Source organism: Oculina patagonica, chromosome 4, assembly GCF_052425735.1.
Source record: "Oculina patagonica isolate OP01 chromosome 4, crgOcupat, whole genome shotgun sequence".
Lineage (NCBI taxonomy): Eukaryota > Metazoa > Cnidaria > Anthozoa > Scleractinia > Oculinidae > Oculina > Oculina patagonica.
This window is the reverse complement of record NC_135761.1, coordinates 2,144,399-2,165,158: the sequence shown is the minus strand read 5'-3', so window position 1 is coordinate 2,165,158 and position 20,760 is coordinate 2,144,399. Positions and strand designations below refer to the sequence as shown.

At 38.9% G+C, this 20,760-nt stretch overlaps 1 protein-coding gene across 1 annotated transcript in view; it reads right to left on the bottom strand.

The window, feature by feature from the left end:
• The window catches only part of LOC144651171 (uncharacterized), a 77,710-nt gene that overhangs the window by 53,214 nt on the left and 3,736 nt on the right, over positions 1–20,760 (bottom strand). The window contains 27 exon segments of the mRNA XM_078511060.1: positions 467–665; positions 1,351–1,530; positions 2,268–2,390; positions 2,902–3,084; positions 3,741–3,917; positions 4,559–4,735; positions 5,241–5,417; positions 6,842–7,012; positions 7,310–7,480; positions 7,963–7,993; positions 7,995–8,140; positions 8,579–8,755; positions 9,476–9,646; positions 10,525–10,701; positions 11,351–11,365; positions 11,589–11,780; positions 11,783–12,019; positions 12,763–12,972; positions 13,988–14,650; positions 15,135–15,304; positions 15,528–15,589; positions 16,123–16,235; positions 16,778–17,047; positions 17,387–17,761; positions 18,278–18,490; positions 18,775–19,155; positions 19,706–20,599. Coding sequence (XP_078367186.1) covers positions 467–665; positions 1,351–1,530; positions 2,268–2,390; positions 2,902–3,084; positions 3,741–3,917; positions 4,559–4,735; positions 5,241–5,417; positions 6,842–7,012; positions 7,310–7,480; positions 7,963–7,993; positions 7,995–8,140; positions 8,579–8,755; positions 9,476–9,646; positions 10,525–10,701; positions 11,351–11,365; positions 11,589–11,780; positions 11,783–12,019; positions 12,763–12,972; positions 13,988–14,650; positions 15,135–15,304; positions 15,528–15,589; positions 16,123–16,235; positions 16,778–17,047; positions 17,387–17,761; positions 18,278–18,490; positions 18,775–19,155; positions 19,706–20,599 — 6,055 coding nt within the window.

Here is a 20,760-nt window from a genome sequence, read left to right as displayed (position 1 = left end):
GTCAGTAAGTCATTTACCTAGTATTCCGAAAAGAAAATATATGTACAATGTATATAGCAGTACTAATGGTCAAGAGATACGGGGAAGGAAGAAAGATTACCTTATAATGAACAAGGAAGAAGCAAATGAGAGAATGGTTGAAAAAAGGAAGTTAGAAAAAAGGACAAGGACACACATGTGCACGAACAAAAATTTGTAAGGACCACCTTGGCAAAATAAAATAAGTACCAGGCGTGAGATCCTCTCACTGTAGAGAATCTTACGCAACCTTGGCTGATTAAACAGTATAATATTATGGGATTATATTTAAATTCCAATAATTATTTCAGAAGGCAGTCTTCCGTCTTCAGGGTCTTACACAGGGTCTTAGACCCTGAAAAAGGAAGGTCATGGCTTCCAAAACATTGTAATTTAAATATACTCCCACAGATATACATGTATAATCTTGGTTTGTACATGGACGCACCTGTTTTTGACATTGTCTTTGGTCCAACCCTGGTTGGTTGCACTAGTAACCATCAAAGTCCAGCCTCCGTTGTCATGTGTCATATCACAGAACACATTGGCTGTTTCAGCTGAGTTTGGCTTTTGAAGATAGATAGTGTAAAGACCATCAGTTTTACTCTGACAGCGTTCCAAAAACTCACGACATGAACGAATAGGAACTGAAAAGGTTTAAAGAAAAATAGGTTAGCATCTTTCAGTACCAATGTCCTATTTTGATACTACAATGTTTCATAACTTGCGCATTGAAAAAAACTAACATGGGTGATATCCTTTTTAGTTAGTCTGGTTTCAAATTTAAAGTAGATGATCCAGAAAATGATATCATCTACAGTAACTGTAGGTGGCTCAATTTATTTTAGGGCTTGCATTATAGGCATGCAATGCGTGCAAAGCTACATTTAATAGCTATAGTAGTTTGCACCTATTGCCGGACATTAAATAGGCATGCACTGAGTGCAACAACACCATTAGCTGTGTCCTTTTTAACACATTGCCGGCTCTAATGATTTTTATCACATCTTTAAAGTTTTACAGTTAAAATATTTTGAAATTAGTAACAAACACTAAACAAACAATTCAGCTTCCTTCAACTTGTATCATTTGGATTGGTTAGTACAAGTAATTATTTTAAGATTGCAATAAAACTATTCCCTATTGTATTGTATAATGAATTATTTTGATCTTGTGGCTCCAGTTGTTAAAACACCATCCACTGGTTAATTTTCTCTTCAGTGGAACACTGAGGAATTCAGCTATGTTCTCCTCTGGTTAGTGAATTATTTTGTTGATAGCATTAAATCATTTTTAAAACCCAAGTCACAAGGATGACATCATTGTACTTACTCTTTGGTTTAGGACAGGGCTGTACATTACATTCTTTAGTTTCCACAGGTAACCCAGGGCATGTCTTGCCTCCGTACATTGGCATGGGATTAATACAAGACCGTGTTCTTGAAGTAACACCTCCACCACAAGACTGTGAACATTCAGTCCAGTTGGCCCAGAGGGTGAATCCACCATTTACTAGCAAAAATTAGAACTAATTAATAACTGTTTTAACAACAGGAATCAGAAGTTATTTTATTTAAAATCGTGTTTAAAGAATAAAGTTAAATCAGTAGTCTTAGACATGTCACAAGATTTCCTGTTTTAACCACAACTGTTTTCACGTACATCACTGTACCCCCAATAAAAAGAAATTGTTTACTCTATTTAATTGAAATAGTCACCTAAAACTACTAGACAAGTGTCCTAAATATTGTATCTTTGATCCATATGACATGGTAATATAACTTGTATTCAAAGAGAATACTTCAACATGATACAGGCTTTTTAAGGTAGAATAGCAGAATGCAGGAACAAAAATGCTGAAAACTAATGAGGGTTGGGATGGATTACGAAATAATGAAAATCTATTTAATTTCTTCAGATTGGTCATCCATGTTACACAAGTGTACATGGAACTCTTTAAACAGAGAATAATAACTTTCAATTGGAAAGCTATTACCTTATTGTTACTTATTTTCGCAGGAACTTAATTTCACGAAAATGGAGCGGGCATATTTTGTGTGATGTAATTTTTCGCGATTTGGCCAAAAATATATTTAAAACATAAAGAATACAATAAAAAACGTTTAAAATAAATTTTAGCGGGTCTTTAATTTCACGATTTTTTGAAGTCCCGCGAAAATTAGTAACAATAAGGTAAATTGGTCTGTCATCATATCAAATAATTATAATTAATTTAACCAAGGCCACACCTGGGCAAGGAAGTGTGTTACAAGGCATGACTTTTTTCGTCATCTGTCCACCACTGTTAACCATTTTAAACTTCTCCCCACCACCACATGTTTTAGAACATTCAGACCAACCAGTTTCTGGAGCTAAAGAAGGAAAAAACCACAAGCAATTATTTAAAAACATGGATATGAAAATGCAAACTCAAAAGGTCTCATAAGCATAAGGACAGACACATACATTAATTTAAAACAACACAAGTTTAACAACTGCACTCCCACAGTTAATTACATGGCTATGATTAATAAACAAGGTTTAAGTAGGTAAGAGTCGGCTTATTCTGTTTCCGTAGCATGAAGCTATTAGTCAGAAGTATTTCTACCTTCCCACCCTGGCCCCCCAGCCCCGATAGAAAGCTAGTCAACTGTACGGTTACCACCCCCCCCCCCCCCCCCTTCAGCATTGAATTCACCGGTACCTATTTATACACCAGGGCGGTGAGTAGCACCATGAGAGTAAAGTGTCTTGCCCAAGAACGCAATTCAGTGCCCCGGCCAGGGCTCGAATGCAGACAGAGTCCAGCACACTAACCATTAGGCCACCGAGCATCCCAATGAAAAAACAAGAACATCATTAATCTAAATGAATTTAACTTACGCCCAGGAGGACACACTTTAAGGTAACAAGCTTTAGTCTCTGTAGGTTCACCAATAGCGGCACAATCTGCTCCACCATAACTGGGTGCAGGGTTATTACACATCCTTATTCTGTTTTGCTGTCCATTGCCGCATGTTACACTGCAAGCTGACCACTCTTGCCAAGGTGAGTAGCCAGCATTCACTGAAATGGAATAAGGACAATGAAAATTAAATCTGTGGCGATAGAGTGGCAACGTGAAGGGAAGAGAAAAGTGGGATGACCTAAAACCACTTGGAGAAGGACGGTGAAAAAAGAATCCAGACAAAAGAGATACTGTAAATGGTCCAGCTGGTCGGAAGTCAGGGGTGCAGCGCAAGACAGGGCTAGTTGGCGAGAGACAGTTACAGCCTTATGCGCCTCATGACGCGAAGAGAACTAACTAACTAACTAAATTAAATCTGTATTTCCAGCATCATTTGTACAGCACAACTTTAACCAGTTGACTCAAAGCTGGGAAGTGTTAGGAATTCAAACTGGTCATTGAAACTTGCATGAGCATGTGTACAAGTTTTAAAAGTATTTAGTGCATTGAAGGTACTGTCTTAATTCAAAAGATGCCTATAACGGTCTCTTGGCCCTTGTGTGTACACAAATAGTATACAAAATAGACAATTGAGTCTGAACTTACAGTCATCACTGTTTTGAATTATGTAATATTACGCTTTAGACTGAATGTCGCAAGTGCAAGTTTGATGTGCACAAGCTGTGTGTTCAAGGAAGGGCCCTGATCTTGAAAATTATCATTGATCACAATTTTCATCAACATTTCATGGTGTCTTTGTGCAAGCAACACTCACCTGGGCACGGATCAGTCTTGCACTTCATTGTCTCAGTAGATGTTCCCAAAGAAGAACAATCTTTGCCGCCAAACTCTGGTGCTGGATTAGTACACTGACGTGACCTCAAGGATTCACCACCGCCACATGTCACTGTACACTGTGTCCAGTCGCTCCAGGGAGAGTAACCACCATTTACTACAACATCAAAGAGAGTGGTTGTTGATTAAAATACTAACTACTTTTCCTTTATCGAACACAGGGGTTGAATTCCAGCTTGCAGCTCTCAAATTTTGTTTGCCCAGGGCAGTTGCATGCTTACATTGTAGTTTACTTTTCTACAGTTTAGACATCAGACGACTTGCCTGGGCCCTAGCCCATCAGGCAAGCAAGAATAAAAAGTTTTTTTTTGCCCGACAGGAAAATCTATTTGTCCTGGATGACCAGATGGCACTTTATCGGGCCCAATTTAACCTCAGAGGGTGTTATGTGTAGTCTTTTAATAATTGATGTCTCTAGTCTTCACACATCGATCAGATTCTTCCCCCACTTTCATTAGGTATTCGTGACTCAACTTCACAAATTCCATACTCATGACACAGTGCTCTTTGTAGCAGAGATTTGTGCCCTGCCTTGCGACTGGTTTTTTTTTGTGTGTGAACATTGAAAATAAGCAACAACTAATCAGAGATGTACACTACATGCATTGAATCTCTAAAGAACCAAAGTCAACAGTATGACAAATTTATGAGTCGCATCTCAGACATATGTCTTCAAGGAAGGGAAATTGAGTACAGAATGGAAGATGTCTGTTTCTGCAGCAGTTACTGTTTTCTTACCAGGGCACTGCTGTGGATTACAAGCCTGGGTAATGATTTCTGGTCCATCCAGTGAGCAGTCTTTTCCACCGTACTGGGGCATGGGGTTGGTACAGTTTCTTGTTCTTTTTACCACTCCGCCTCCACAAGTTACGCTGCAGGCTGTCCATGCAGACCACTCGGTATATCCACCATTTACTGCAACAACACATCAGTGATAATTAATTTTTAGAGTTAGTAAATGTCTTTGAAAAACAAAGAAAATGTAAGTTTTGATTTAGTAGTGTTTCAGATTAGAAGGGGTTCTCTGGTCAAAAGCCCAACAAGGTCAGCCCCCCTGGCCCGACAAATTTGTAGTAAACTTCTAATGATTTGGTGCGAATACTGGGAATTTGACCCGTATGAATTCCTTGTTGACATCTTGACTTAAAAACGTTCTGAAACCCTGTCAAGTCTATGCAGTGATACATTTACATGCCATGTATGTTGTGTTTCCAAGTGCATGTAACACACCATAACAGTATAGGCTCTGAGCTACTTAACATAATTATGTTAAACTGGATAAAACCACAATTATGCAATTTTTAGAGTTTTCTTTTTAATTTGTAATTTTGTCACGTAAATAGTCACTGAAAAGCCCCAAGGGGAGTGTTTATTAATAAAAGTATCATCATGATCAATCATCATGCAATACTAAACTTACTTGGGCATGGTGTAGTGCTGCAGTTCTTTGATTCCGAGACTGGCCCAAGTATACTGCAGTCTTTGCCGCCATTTGACGAAGCAGGGGCGGTGCACGCTCTTGTCCTTTGCTGCACGCCTCCACCACATGTTGCACTACATTGTGAATATGCAGTCCACTGAGTGTAACCACCATCAACTGAAATGCAAACAGTCACCCAGATTAGATAAAGCTATAAATTATAGTGATAGTAATTACATCAAAATGTACTGAATCACCTTAAAAAAATAATTATAGTCCACATACGCACATGTACAGTATGTGGCCCTTGGTCCGCGAGTAAAAGTTATAAACTTGAATATCTTACCTGAATCAAAGCCCGATGAGCTGAAATTTTTCTTGAAGATAGATTTTATGTCTCTCTTTATAATTGCAAAGTGGCAATGCCTGAACTAAAATATTTTTCGTGTAATTAAAAAAACAGTGACCGTGCTCGCAGGTCCTTGGTCCGCACATTTGGTCCTTTATCCGCGAGTCACGTAAACAAAGTGAAAATTACTGTAAATCGCAATAATTTTCAAAATGTTGCAATGTTTTAGCAATATTTAAGTTATTCTTTACTATTTTTGACATTTTTAAGCTTCAGTCTTGCTGGAAGTCGTTGTTAGGTGCGAGTATAAAACAACCAGTATATTCTTCAGATTTCTTTCAGACCGAAGTCTCCAACGAAACCCGCGTCTTAATTTCTTCTCTTTATAACTCTCCAATTTAATTTTGAAACATTTGAAGCGAGGATAAATGCCGTAGCACCAATGTGTGCACCGAGTACTTAATATTTTTCTGAATGATCTTTGTTTTAGAACATTTTTTTTAATTCACAGTCGAAGGTCACGGACCAAGGACCCATATGCGAAAATTGTTTATAACTTTCATTAGTCGCTAAACCGAAAATTTGCAACTCTGCAAAAAATTTCTTCGCAGATTCTGAAATCTATTGAACTATTAACCTGTTTTCCAAAAAAACACGTTATCCCGTTGCGTTTTATATATGCACTAGCTTAGTAAACGCGACCATGTAATTCACGGACCCGCGAAAAGTTGAAATTTCAAGAAAGGCAAATTTACTTGTCTGTTGACAAGCGTGAATTTCGCATCGTAACTGACAGTAAAAACGCTGAAAATTTTAACATACCAAAGAAGAATAGTCAAAGAATCATTGGAAACATTCATTTTTTGCCGAAGTTTAGATATCGAGGAAATATTAAATCATATTCGAAAAAGTCGCGGACCAAGGACCTCACGGACCAAGGACCACATACTGTACATGTACACATAATTCAGCAAAGCCTTTAAAGCACAACTAACTCATACATATACATGTACAGCCCTGTACATGTAACTCCTTAGCACTTTTTTTTTCCTTTCAAGTTGCCCGAACAATTCACCAATAATCATTAATACTCCTAGAACACAACACAGTGACCACAGCCAGGGCAAAAATTAACCCAGGCCGTTGGATCTGGATTCAGTGCACTAACCATTAGGACACAGCACCTCTCATGAACATGTAACACACTGGCATAAAAGATTACATTTATAACCAAATTTAATGTGAACTGTACCTGGACAAGGTTGGGTGTTGCATTCCCTGGACTCAGAGTTAGGACCAGCACAAGGTTTGCCTCCATTTTGCGGCACAGGATTAGTACAAGTTCTCATGCGCACCTGATTACCGCCACCACATGTAGCAGAACAGGCAGAATAGTTACCCCATTCATCAAACCCTCCATCAACTAGAAAAGAGAAATGCAATCAGTAAACAGCTTTCAGTCTGCAGAAGGATTAAATAGTGTAGTGGAACAACTAATTTTTCAAAGAGAATTCATAATGTTTTGCTTTTTGAGTTTGGGTGATAGTCTGATCAAGCTCTGTAAAGAGCAGTCTTCTTGTAGTCGCTGGGCTGGCAATTCTGACAATTCTGTTGCCAGCTAGCTCCAAAATTCTAGTCACCATGGCAACTAAAATGATCACAGCTAATAATTAGAGGATTGCGCAAGATTTCGGGTACTACTAACAGTGCATGTACTTACTTGGACATGGCTGTGTGTTACACTCTCGGGACTCCTCGTAAGTTCCTGAGCAATTCTTGCCACCAAACTGTGGTAAAGGATTAGAACAGGACCGTGTGCGTGTTTGGACTCCTTTACCACAAGTCTTGCTACAAGCCGAGTAGTTGGAATATGGTGTGAACGCACCATCCACTATAAAAAAGGGAACGATAGGAAAATGTTACAAAAAAAATGTTGCAACATTTATCATTTGGAAAACCAATGATTTATGCATTGCTAAAAACTCTGTGTACATTTTACAGGAAACTTCTCTCAGATTTTTATCTTCATTTTTGTAAAGCATAGCCATGGACTGTGTGTTGCAAGAAAAGTTCTTTTATAATTTTTTTTTATTTAACTATTAATTTCCTTTTCAATTTTAATTATAAAATTACATGTAGGTTTAAACCATATTTGGGCAAAATACCTGAAGCAAAAAGAAAAGAGAGAGGGGAATGAGATGGGGGTTTAATATTGAATTTCTTACTCCAGAAAGGTGGGGGGCATTTAGAGAGAGGTAGGAAAGCTTATTAGAGGAAGGGGGGTCTTAATAGAGGGAGGGGTCTTATTTGGAGGGGGCTTAATATACGACTAAAGGTAGTCTATAAAATGTAAAGTGGTGTGCTGTAACTGACCTGGGCATTTTTGAGTGTTACATTTTCTTTTTTTCGTAGTCTAACCCAAACTTGGAGCAGTCCTTTCCTCCAAGCTGTGGTTCAGGGTTGGTGCAGGTGCGAGTTCTGATCTGTTCTCCTCCACCACAAGTCTCAGTGCAGTCTGACCAATTGGTGAATGGCGAGTAACCACCATCAACTATAATTAAGGGATAAAATTGAATTTGTTAGTCATTTATTTATATATTTTTTTATAGTTAAAAATTAAAACGCAAATTATGTAAGTACTGCCGTGGCAAATTTTAAACTGCCTTGTTCAATTCTGACTTTTCCCAGTGGATACTCTACAATCACTCTTTCATTTGACTTAAGCCTTTGAATTAAACGGCTGTCTACAGTTATTCACGAAGACCCAAATCAACAAAAAGAGAAAAGCAAAAACAAAATCAACCCACTCGGATACACCTGAATGTACTTGTTGTTCCACTATTTGGATTCACAACTTCCAAAATGGTCACACAATACATGAACATACATGTACATGTACAGTACACTAGCTGGCTGAACATTGTGCATAAAGATTGCTGAAATAATTATAAGTATGCTGAATAATTATCATATTTATGGTAATTCTTACTTGGACATTCCTTTAGATTGCACTCTTTAGTTTCCACAGCTCGACCAAATGCTGAGCAGTTCTTTCCACCATGTTGAGGGGGTGGGTTGATACAACTTCTGGAACGTGACTGTACTCCTTTACCACACGTCACACTACACTGCATGAATTCTGACCACTCGCTGTAATTTCCATCAACTGAAAAGGTGTCAAAAAAGAGCACAAACATCAGCTAACTAGTACATATCCTAGACATGTACTTACAATAATAAGACCCACATAAAAAAATTATACCGGTATATTATTTAAATTTGTAAACCTAAATTCCAAGATTGCACTGACATGGGAACCTGATGGAAAGCACAGAAGAGGATGGCTAAGAGAGACGTAGCAAAGAACAATAGACAAGGAAAGGGAACAACTTGGATTAGGACATCAGGGCTGCAAATAATTTTTTTTCACTTGAAAGGACATAATGTCCTACTAAGACACCATCTTGGTTGGACAAAATAAAATTGTGGTTGGACATCATCAAAAACAAAAGGTTGAATCTTATTTTCTTAAAATAACTGATCACTTACCTAGCAATCTCTTTGCACTTCTGTTACTTATTATTATTCATTATTGCTGTAAAATGATTTACGATCAAAAAATTGTCCGAATATCATGTCCGACCACATGTACACTTGGGATTTTGTAGGACATGAGCAAATTTTGGTAGGCCAATATTGGAGGATGGACTGTTACTTTCAGCCCTGGGACATGAAGGGAGGCAGAGGTTGCAGCCAGAGACAAGGTGACTCGGAGAAGGAGGATCAATGGGGTCATTCTCCATGAGGAAAGAAGGGATCGATGATGACGATCTTTTTTTTTTTTTTTTTTTTTTTCGATCTTTGTAAACTTGCAGTGTAAACTTACTTGGGCAGTAAAAGGTATTGCAGGCCCTTGTTTCATTAACTGGCCCTATGCAGTCTTTTCCATTGTACTGTGGTGCAGGGTTACTACATATCCTAGTCCGGGACTGAACTCCTCCCCCACAGGTCGCACTACACGGGGTGAACACACCCCAGTTGTTGAAGCCACCATCAACTGAAATAGAAAAGGTTGACAGTGGTACATTAGCAATGTTCTGGATGTATGCAATCTACCATTACATGCAATGACATTAATAGAACAGCAGTTAATATAACAGCTGTTCCAGACCGTGATAATCAGTCCAAACATTGTGGAGCCAAATGCTTAACTATTCTGCTATTCAACTTCACTCAGTCATGTTTATTTATATTGAATATTTTTATGAATCACAAACTTTAAAAACTCTGTAGGAAAAAACTTAATAATCAAAAGCCAATTTTGATGGATAATGATGGACCCAAGGCAATATTAATGGCATTTAAGTACAAGTACTTTAAAAAGTGCCTATGAAGTAAAAATAAATGCTTGGTTCAGTGCTCTATCATTTTTGTGGAACAATTAATGTCATTATCACTTTTCTCATTTGCATTTTATCTCTAAAACGAAAGAAGATATTTCAAAAAGGAAAATGCCATGATTCTTCTTTAATTTAAAAAGCCTATTAAAATAAGCAGCAATTATTTTTTTTACTTCAAAGGCACTTAAATAAAGGTAGCAATGAACCAAAATGTTGTTTTAGTGCACAGTACAAACAAAGTTTTTTCATAATACATCTACAGTACCTTATTCTCACTTAATTTTGCAAGTACTAAATTTCATGATTTTCGCGATTTACTCGCGAAATATAAGAGGTCAAAGCTACATATTAAAGAATTGAAAAAATCGCAAAATTTAATACTCGCAAAATATGGCTATTGATTTTTCACAAAATTTAGTGAGAATAAGGTAGTTAATATCTGGACTGGTTTGTCAGTTGACTTTGTGTTAGCAGTGTACAAATTTTTTTTTTTTTTAATATTTGTGTTTCCTTATTTGATTGCTGGAAAACTTACTTGGGCATGGTTGTGAGTTACAGCTCTGTGTTTCGGCAGCTGGGCCTAGTAGAGCACAATCCTTTCCTCCATTCTGTGGCTTTGGATTAGTACAGGTCCTTGACCTCTCCTGAATTCCGCCACCACAAGTAGCTGAACACTCCTTCCATGCACTCCAGGAGGTGTAGTTCCCGTTTACTAGTAATAAACACATTAAAAGAATTGAAGTTTTACAAGTCGCAGGACATCCGAAGGAATGATAAGACATCTTGACTGTACATACAAGGACAGTATTATGATAGCAAAGGTTGCAGTGATTTTGATTTTATTTTTCATCACATAATATTATCTCTTTAATACTTACGCCAATTTCACAGGTGGGATTTTTTCTAGATTGTTTTAGTTACCATGGTGAATAAAAATTATCACTGACAACACCATCTTTTTTTAAAAAAAAGTCAAATAGTGACTGTGATGCAGAACCCCAATCAAATGTGATTGCTTTTAACTAAAACAGTTAATATTTAATAATTTTGTTTTCCATAGTTTTGTTTCTGTTCTATTTGCAATACTTGTGTGCTTATTTTTGAACATTGTGCTTTTTAAAAATAAAGATTAAATTGCTTTCCTTTTGATAACTAAGGCTTTTAAGGGCTTTTTGATTTTGTCAATTTCTTGATAAAATTTATCAAGAAAGAGGGCTTTTAATAAGAGGTTAAAATTGGCTCTGTCAATTCTCTTGCAAATAAGGCAATGCATTAGTAGCATTAGCAGGGAGAGGATTGGTAAGCATTAAGCATTCATTGAAGATACTGATCAGATAACTGATATTAAACTACATACTTACCAGGTGGCTTTGGAGCTGGAAGAAAAAGAGTAAATGTAAAAACAGGTTTAGTGTCATGCGAATAAAAACTGTTTTTAGCAAAGTGCCAAGAAAGTGATTTCGTTTGAGTTATATAGATAATAATTGACATGCAACATGTACCCAACATACACCCGGTATAAGGCATGAAAAGATCAAAAGTAATTTTTACTTGAACAGATTGGCTAAAAAAATATAAACATTAATTTTCTTAACTCACTTGTAAACACTGGAGGAGGCTTGGGAGTTGTATTGATGGGTTTTGTCGTCACTACTACTTTTGGTTTCTTTGTTGTTTTCAAAGCAGGGGTAACCGGAACTGGCTTCTTTGTTGGTGCTGGGGGTTTTGTTGTAGCAGGCGGCTTTGGTTGCGTTACTGGAGGAGGAGGTTTTGAGGTAACAGGGGGGGGGGAGGTGGCTGAGTGGTTGTTGTAGCTGGAGTAGGAGCAGGCGGTGGCGCAGCTGTTGGCGGTGTCGTCGGTGCCACAGGAGGGCATGGTGCGGGGCACTGTGCTGGACATGGTTGTGGAACTGGACACTGCGGGGGAATAACACAAGGTACACATGGCGGATTTGGTTTGCTAGTTGCTATTGTCCCATTATTCCCTCGCATACATTCTGGCCATGATCCTGGCTTGGGAGTGTGCACACCTTAAAATAAGAAAAAACAAAAACAATTCAATCAATCAGTAAAAACAAACAAACAAACAAAAAACAAAATTTAAGTATTCTTTTCCCTAAGAGATAACCTCACATTTCACTAATCCTAAATTCAATAACGCATCTTACCAACTCTCCACGATTATCCGAGAGTCATCTGCAAATTTCCGAGGTTCAAACTTCAAATATTAAAATACCGAGATCATTTTCTTTTGCATCTCATTGTCAAAGCGCCTATTGTTGCCTCGTTCCCAAAGCGTTTTAACAAATGTAAATGAGATGGACTAAATCGGCTTCGAATTCTTGTTCTCTTCGATTTTCTCTTTCTACGCTGTCAGACAACGCCATCGCACAGGGAAACATCAATTCCAGGTACGTTCCATTTGTGCATGTAATCAAGAAAAAATAATCGCGTCTTTTTCTAAGCCTAAAAGCTACTCACGATTAAACCAGTCTCAATTCGTAGAATTCGATTTGTTTTGCCTTTAGACTGGTAAGTTATTCACTAAAAGAGCTTCCGATCGCATTTCAAAAAGAACTTTTCAAAGAAACGACAAGAAAACTGAAATAAAACTGAATGTTACCTCGCGTTCCATGTCGCCATTGCCGCCATTTTGGTTATTGCTCATTTGGGAAACCGCAAGCCGTGGTGACACGGGGCACATAATTTTTGGCGGGAAAAGGATGACTCCTCTCTTAGTTACTTGTTACTGAACGGATAATGATTAAATTACCTTTGCTGTCTTCGCACACACAAGCCAGTTCCCTGATTTGACTTTGCGTCAAAGCTGATGTGTAGATATACACTTCGTCCACTGCTCCCACCAGGAATCTTTTGCCTTTGTGACTTCCTATGCCCGCTCTCTCGCCCCAGTCCTGTGCCAGGTATCCCGCGCCGTTACCTTGGCCTGCTAGCTGTGTATTCACATATATTTTGGCAATCCCTGTTGATGATAAAATAAAGAAACGAACAATATTGTGACAGATTACCCAGTTAGGTGATTATTCTACATTATTATATGGCTACAATAGTACGCGCGCTCTGATTGGCTGCTGAGCGGGCATTATTTTCTTGTAATGACCGGGCATTATGAAAATTTTTCTCGGCTCGACGGTTTTTTGAGTTGTGAGTAAAAGCTACTAGCGAGAGGGAAAACAACAAAAAATGCCGACAAAATATAACGTAATCTTTTCAATAACTGGAAAATATAACATACCATACTTCTTTAGTATGAGCGACGAAGAGAACCACAGAGAGCGGGCGAGTTTACCTCCAGTGTTTTTTCCCTTGATTATACTCTTCTTTTGAATAGTGCTTAAAGGCCATATAAAAAAACTTATTAACCTCGTCCTTCGGTCATACAGGGAATCTACTCGGCTTGAGGCCTCGCTGTCGCTCGGTCAATACATCAAGGCCTCGGTCTGAGTTCCCCTGTAATGACCTCACTCTCGGTTAATAAGTAGTATATATCATTGTAAACTGGAGAAGTACCTAAGGCTTTGCTGTTTCACTTAGGTGGCAAATTAAATTAGAGACAATTGTTTGGAGTAAAAAAACAATAGGTTAGAAATTTTATTTCAGAGTTGTTGAGTGTTTCTATTGTGTTTTAATGTGGTTTAAAAACAGGCCTTGGTAAGTAAAGGAATGGCTTTGGAACTGAGCCCTTTAAAAAGCAATAATAGCACTCTCCTTACATTAGAACAGCTTTTTTTCTCGTTTAGGGTTTTGGTTTTGAGTTTGTCGACAACTGCTTTTACTGATTTTAAAGAAAGAAAGAATACGACTTGATCCAGCTAATAAAATCAAAGGTATTTTTCTTTTCTGCCAATCAGATTCAGGGCTAAACTGGATACACACAACTTTACCCGCCCTCGCTATGGGTAACACGTTGTAGGTTCTGATTGGTTTATAGCTCTATATAGGTTGGGACTGGCGCCGTAAGTAAAACTTAAACTGACCTTGCTGCTTATCATACGTGCCGACAAGATGCGTCCACTGGTTGGGAGGGACCACCACCTGATTTGTGATGACGTTAAACACCTCATTGCCGTCCAAATCACGCGTTAACCACCTCACTCTTCCATCGACGACCTCAAAGTGATAATTTCCTTGCTTCTTGGGAGATTCTGCAGCGATAGCGTCGAAAAGCGATTGTCTGCCTGCTGTCGAGGTCAGTTTCACCCACATAGCGATCGTAACAGCGACACTCGGCTTTGGAAAGAATTTCCTTCCGTTGAAGGACACGTTGCCGTTAGAAAATATACCCACCAAACCACACGCTTGTGGCAATGGCGTTACATCTACGTTGTTTATTTTCCCGTTGTTTGATCTGTTGGAGGTATCCAGAACGAAAAGGCCCGAGTGTCGATCAAAAGGTATGTGCAGAGCTAGGAGAGATGCCACAGGCGGACCAACCTGTGGCTTTGTAGGTTGGACGGGTGGGTGGACCGGCTGTGGAGCTGGCGAGGGTTTCGGCACAGCTGGTTTGACTGCCGGTGGCTTCACAGATGGCTTGATAGGTGCGGGATGTGGCGCAGGCTTCACTGGGACAGGATGTGGCTTGGGAACTGGACGAGGCTTGTAACCTTTCGGTGGACACTTGGATTTTGCATCATAAGGAACTGAAAGCAAACGAAAAATGGTTAAGGGCTGTATAACAAAACCGACTATGGTATAGAGATCTTACCACCTTAGAATGTTCGACTTCAACTTTCAAAATTTATCACGGTGCTATAGGCACATGTAGAGGCCATTACTAGCAAGCCTATTGTTTATGATCTTAGTGGTTCAACTAAGCTAAGATTAGTAGCTGAAGCTGAAAGTGTTCAAGCTAACCTTTCGGTATGTTTTAGGGGTGAAAATGAACTTTAACCACGCTCAAAATTTACGGCTTCTGGTCCTTAAAGGTTCCTTTTCAAATTTCGGACAAGCGCCTCCGTCACGTTCATACTGAGACCTCCCGCAAACCCCAAATCGGGCTATCTGCCTCCGTTTGAAATATAGAGTGTCCTGATTAACTGTTCGCCTTTTTACTTGATGCGCGCAGTTCTAAATATTTCCAAGGTTAAATTACAAATTAAATTCGTAAAAAGTTTAACTAGTTACCTATCATATGCAGTGACTGTGGGATGACTTGACGTTTATTTATCGTTTTCTTGGACACCAGATGATCTCTTAGCGTGGCAAGTGGATCCGCTACAGGTTTACGGAAAGATATCACCAAGAACAGTTCAATGATATAAGGGGCATTGGCCATGTAGGGATTCTTCGTTTTCCTGAAAACAAAAAAAAGTATTATCTTTCGGAGAGCAGCGTAAATAGAGGTTGTTGACCACCATCAAACATCTAACTCATTCTTAAAATGGCAATTTAACTCCAGCAAGCAGGTTGTGATAATGCAATTGATCGCCAATAACATAAAATCTTAGAACTATTTTAATATTTCACCGTTATGGATGGAAATCCGGCGGTTAGGAAAAGAAGAGCAGTTTTACGTACCTGATACCAGTAAGTCGAGTTGACACAAAATCGGGGTGAACTCCTTTGTAAATTCCTACAATCTAAAAATGAACGAATAAATAAGAAATTAAACTAAAGCAATCAAAACTGTAACACCAACTTATTTTAATTTTAAGAACTCTTTTGAAAATCTTTATATACCTTTTGGAAGATACAAAGTTTTTCGGCATCTTTGTATCATATTTATCCGTAAGCTGCCTAGAAAATCCACCACATAATTTTCAGCCGTAAACGCCTTCTTTGGTCACTTTATTTCGTATAGCAGCTTTTTGAAAGTTTCAAAATATATTATTGTATTTGCTTTGGTTTGCCGAGTGACGGGCCTTGTGACTGGTGAAGAAAACCCGTATACGGCATGTTCCAACCAATCAGCAAGAAGATCGACATTTTTCTAACAGACAATCACATGTTAATCACGTGGAGCAAATCGTGGTTTGATTCAGCAAATAATTCCCGCGCTTTTCATACTAGCTCTGTGTTGTGATTATTTGCTTGGAATGTTTCTAGCGTCACTTAATTCAGTCGCTAAAAAACTCTCTAAAGCATTATTAAAGTAACATATATTTTGTCTTACCCCTGTTACGATCTCTTTGTTGAGTTGTTTGAGATAGAGCAATGATTTGTCTGTTAACTGCTCGTACCATACTTGGCCCAGCAACAATGAGACACAAGCGTCTTTGGTGAAGGCTATCATGTGGACAAAACGCACAGTGAAAATAAATAAAACATTGGAGTATGCCTTGGACAATATTTGATATGTGTATGCATCAAAGGGCCTTTTGGGTAAAAAAATAACTTGAGGAGAAATTTAATGAGTAAACACGTGCGGGAAAACTACAAATGAGACGCAACAGTCACACCATACGTTCATATTAAAGGGAATTGAAACTGAAGGAACATTGAACCCTTAAAAATAACGCTGGTCTTTTTCAACCAAACTTTCCTTATCGATTGCTAAACTAAGTTAATGTTCCCTGAAAATGTTCATAAGTATAACACAGAAATTCCCCATGTGATAAAAAAAATTCCAGATCGATTACTTCAGTTAAAACACACAAAAATCAAACGACAAGTGAGAGAAAGTGATAAATACGAGTCTCAAAGGATGAAAACTCTGCTTGGTTAACGCAAACTTGTGGCTTGATTCACTGAAAGGCGCACACAAACATGGATTTAATTAATTAAAGGCAGTTTTAAAATGTTTCACATAATCAAATCTTTGAACGTACCCACAGGAAACGTCGGAGTGATTGGTTTTGTTGGTTTTGGCTGTGGCTGTGGTTGAGGCTGAGGTTGCGGCTGTGGTTGCGGCTGTGGTTGCGGTTGTGCACATCCGTGTTGGTTCGGTCCAGCGGCCGCTGTTCGGTTGTCAGGGCAACATCCATATAAAGTAACTTGACAGTACACGTGATACATGGGTGGTGGTGTAGGTTGAGTGGTAGCTTCAGGGGTGGGTGGTGGGGTGGGAGGAGTTTGAGATGGTGCACTTGTGGCATTTGCTGTAGATATTGACAGAAAATCACAGATGTTAACATTTTGTGAAATGGTTAATTTATGCTTGTCCGTTTTCCATGGGATATTAACATCGGGTAGAATTGATGGTATTCATATGTAATGTTACTATGGGTTGGCCTACATGTACTTTTAATTACGGATTAGTGTTATAAAATCGGCTATCAAATAAAAGAGATCTACCTAAGCTATAAAGCTCTACAAATTCGCAGACGGACAGTTATTTAGTTCCACTGAACTGCTAAAATCAATAAGGGTGGCGGTATATTTCAAGGTCGAAAACAAAGAAACAAACAAGCAATAAATTAAAATACAAACATATGTACCTCTACAGTTCGGTGTCAGTGTATTGACCCTCGTTCCAGTAATCTCGCTGCCATTGTTTTGATTGACACACCAGCAGTCTGTTTTTCCACTGGCTGGGTAGTTATAACACTGCACCTCTTTATAAAGACCAGATGGTTCACACTCGGGTACAAATATGTCCGCTGCTCCGGAACTTTTCGCTTGCTTCTGATCTCTTTGGCACTGAGTTAGCGCCTGTGGTGCCACGGCGGAAGCTAAAGGTACTGGATGCTGGTTGTCCCGTGGAGGGCAGCCCTCCATATCCGGCCCCTTAGCGAAAGTTGCATTGTCATGGCAACAGCCATAAGGACCCAGATTGCAGCTTGGCACATTTGTGGCGTCTGCGTGAACTACACCTGTAAAAAAAAAAACACCAAGATGATAGTGGTAAACACAGTAACAATATTAGCGATAACGCATTCTGTTGGACTAACTTTAGAGTATTTCAGAAGAACCGAGCTACTTGCAAATTGTTAATTTATAAGTTTATTCGGTTCATTTTGACCTCTAGCCAAAAAGCTGTTTGCTAACGTTAAACCCACCATTCAAAATGCTTAACGCAATCTTCTTGAAGGAATGCAGATACCAGATCAAATCTTTCTAAAGAAATCTGTCTTGAAAATGCCAACACATTCTCTATTGTACAAAGAAATACCTGAAGAACCATTTATGACTATGCAATCGTGGCTGAATTTCACGGTGTTGGCAACGATATGCAACTAAATTAAAAACGGCTGAAATGATATTATCTTTGGTGAAAGTTAAGAGTCATTAACGTTAGTGTAGAATTGTAGCTAGTAAGAACATCACGCATCATAGGTCTGCAATGTGTGCAGAAAGCTGGACAATTATTACCGGCATGCTACACTCACCACATTCTGGGGTTGTACCATTGTCCAATCTTGTTCCTTTGATTTCCTGGCCTGATGAATCCACGCACCAGCATTGTTTGCCGTAAACGTCATGTTCAAAACACTGAAGAGGAACAAACTTTCCCTCCGCGTCGCACAAGGGCACAAAGATGTCCGTGATAAATGGAGAAAGAGCAATGTCTCTTTCTTTTTGACATTGGGTTTTCGGCTTTTCTGTAGTGGTAATTCAAGAAAAAAAAAGTATGACATACCACGCTGACTGCACTTTTTCTCTGTTAAACCTCCTTAACACGATCTATTTGTAGCTATTTAACAATTATTTATACTACAAGCTCAAAGTAACGGGTTGATAGTTGGGCGAAAAACTCTAAAATTCGTTAGAAACCAAAAATGAGAAATGTAATTGTTCATAACGCAGTCAGTTGGTCTAGATAACTCGCCTACGTTCAATACTTCGTCAGTTAGAAAAAATGTAATCCATCTTTTCACAAGCCTACCTGTGTCATTTTTAAATATTTGCAATTCAACTTCCATCGTTGTCTGATTCTGAGCCGGCGATTCCTCTTGTGGTTTCGCCTGTTCAACTGGTTCATCGTGATGTTCCGGTTCAACTGGTTTATCCTGATGTTCCGGTTTAACTGGTTCCTTGTGATGTTTCTCCTTGTCACTGACAATCGCGGTACAGTTGGGTGTCTGTCCGTCTGACATCCGGGTTCCTTGTATTTCCTGGCCATCGCTGGTCACACACCAACATTGCTTGGCAAATGATTCGTGCTCAAAGCATTGCACATCGGTATAGCTGCCATCTTGTTTGCATTCAGGGACAAAAGCATCATCCATTGTCTTTGCCATTTGTCGCTCTAGTTCACATGATGTTTCTGCAAGAATTCGTAAAGGTAAAGTTTATTATAAAACCTATAGTGGCAGTTATTCCATTTTTTTCAAATGTTAGGTATATTATGTCTTCTTTAATTTTAACACCGTTTGACATGAGTAGTAGGGACTAAAAATATCGAGACGAGCTTATTAATGTTTCAAAGAAAAGAAGAGAATTGTATACAATTCAATAAAATAGCCAATCAAGAATTTCGAGAATTAGGTCTAATAATAGGCCTAATAATAGGCCTTATGCATAGCTACGTCAGAGAGCTTATCCCCACCCCCCTCCTCCCAAGCTTCGCTTCCCGAAATGCAAACTAGTTAATTTTATAATGAACGAATTCCCAAAGCAGCGAAGATAAAAATAATACCCATTCGAAAAGAGTATGAAGTTACTAGAGGATTAAGGAAAATGTCGTGAATACGAAGCTCGGGGGTTAACTTTGGGCAACTTGCATATGGCCTATGGAATACATGCAGGTGAAAAAAATTTAAGTAGGTGCTTCTGCGTGTAAAAAAAACGTGTAAAAAATCTTTCTTTTTACTTACTATTTTTGTTTTCCTCTACGGCAGGTGCAGGAGCAGGGGCTGGGTAAGGGGAATAGGGTGCAGGAGATGGATACGAATATGGTGCATAGGCCGGGTATGGAGCAGGATATGGTGCATAAGAAGGTGCTGGGTACGGTGACGGATAAGGTGCCGGGTAAGGTGACGGATAAGGTGCCTGGTATGGTGCGTAAGCTGGATATGGTACTGGGGCTGAAGAAGGCGTCTGAGCTGGCGCCAGCGCCTGCTCTGAGTACGTGTATCCCGCTGACTGTTGATCGGAAAGCTGTGTATCATTTGACAGATAGCTGGATGAATTATCCGTGCTATTCATTTGAGATGTACTGTACTCAGATGAAACATTAGACGAATTGGTTTGATTCTGTATATTTTGCGCCGTATAAGCAGTGTCTTGTGTCGCATTAATTGCATCCGAGTAAGCACTGGCTGTATATTGCGCTCCATATTGAGACTGGCTTTCTGTCGACGGAGACACATCAGGAGTGTTATACGAAGATGTTGATGAATTATCACGCTGCGATGAATCATATGGATTGTAAGCGGTACTGTTTGATGTTGTATTGTTATCCGCTGTTTGTGGAGTTGAACTATAATAATAACTGTTTGTATTAGCGCTTGTCTTGTCATAGTTATCTTGACCATAAGCGTTTGCTAGTTGCTCTTGTCCGTTTGACCCTGTGTTCGCTGTCCCGTAAGATGGGCTGGTGCTCGAACTCTCGGGATTTGACCCGTAGTGATTGTCCCTCTCGGGATAGTTGTAATAAGAGTTCGTATCGTACACCGCTGATCTTTCTGTCCTTTTGTTCGCTTCCTTCTGTGGATGCGGGATGTACGAATATTCCGCTGGATTAACGTCTATGGTGAGTGTTCGATCTTCTGCAGATGAATCAATATTAACAAACGTTACCATTAGGTGCATTTTTAAAAAAAAGCAAACATTATGTTCGTTACAATTTCATGTATATTAGATCTTTATAAAAATTTACGCATTACATTTTCAAATCAACTTGTATTTGTAGTCTGTATTAAAGGGGTTC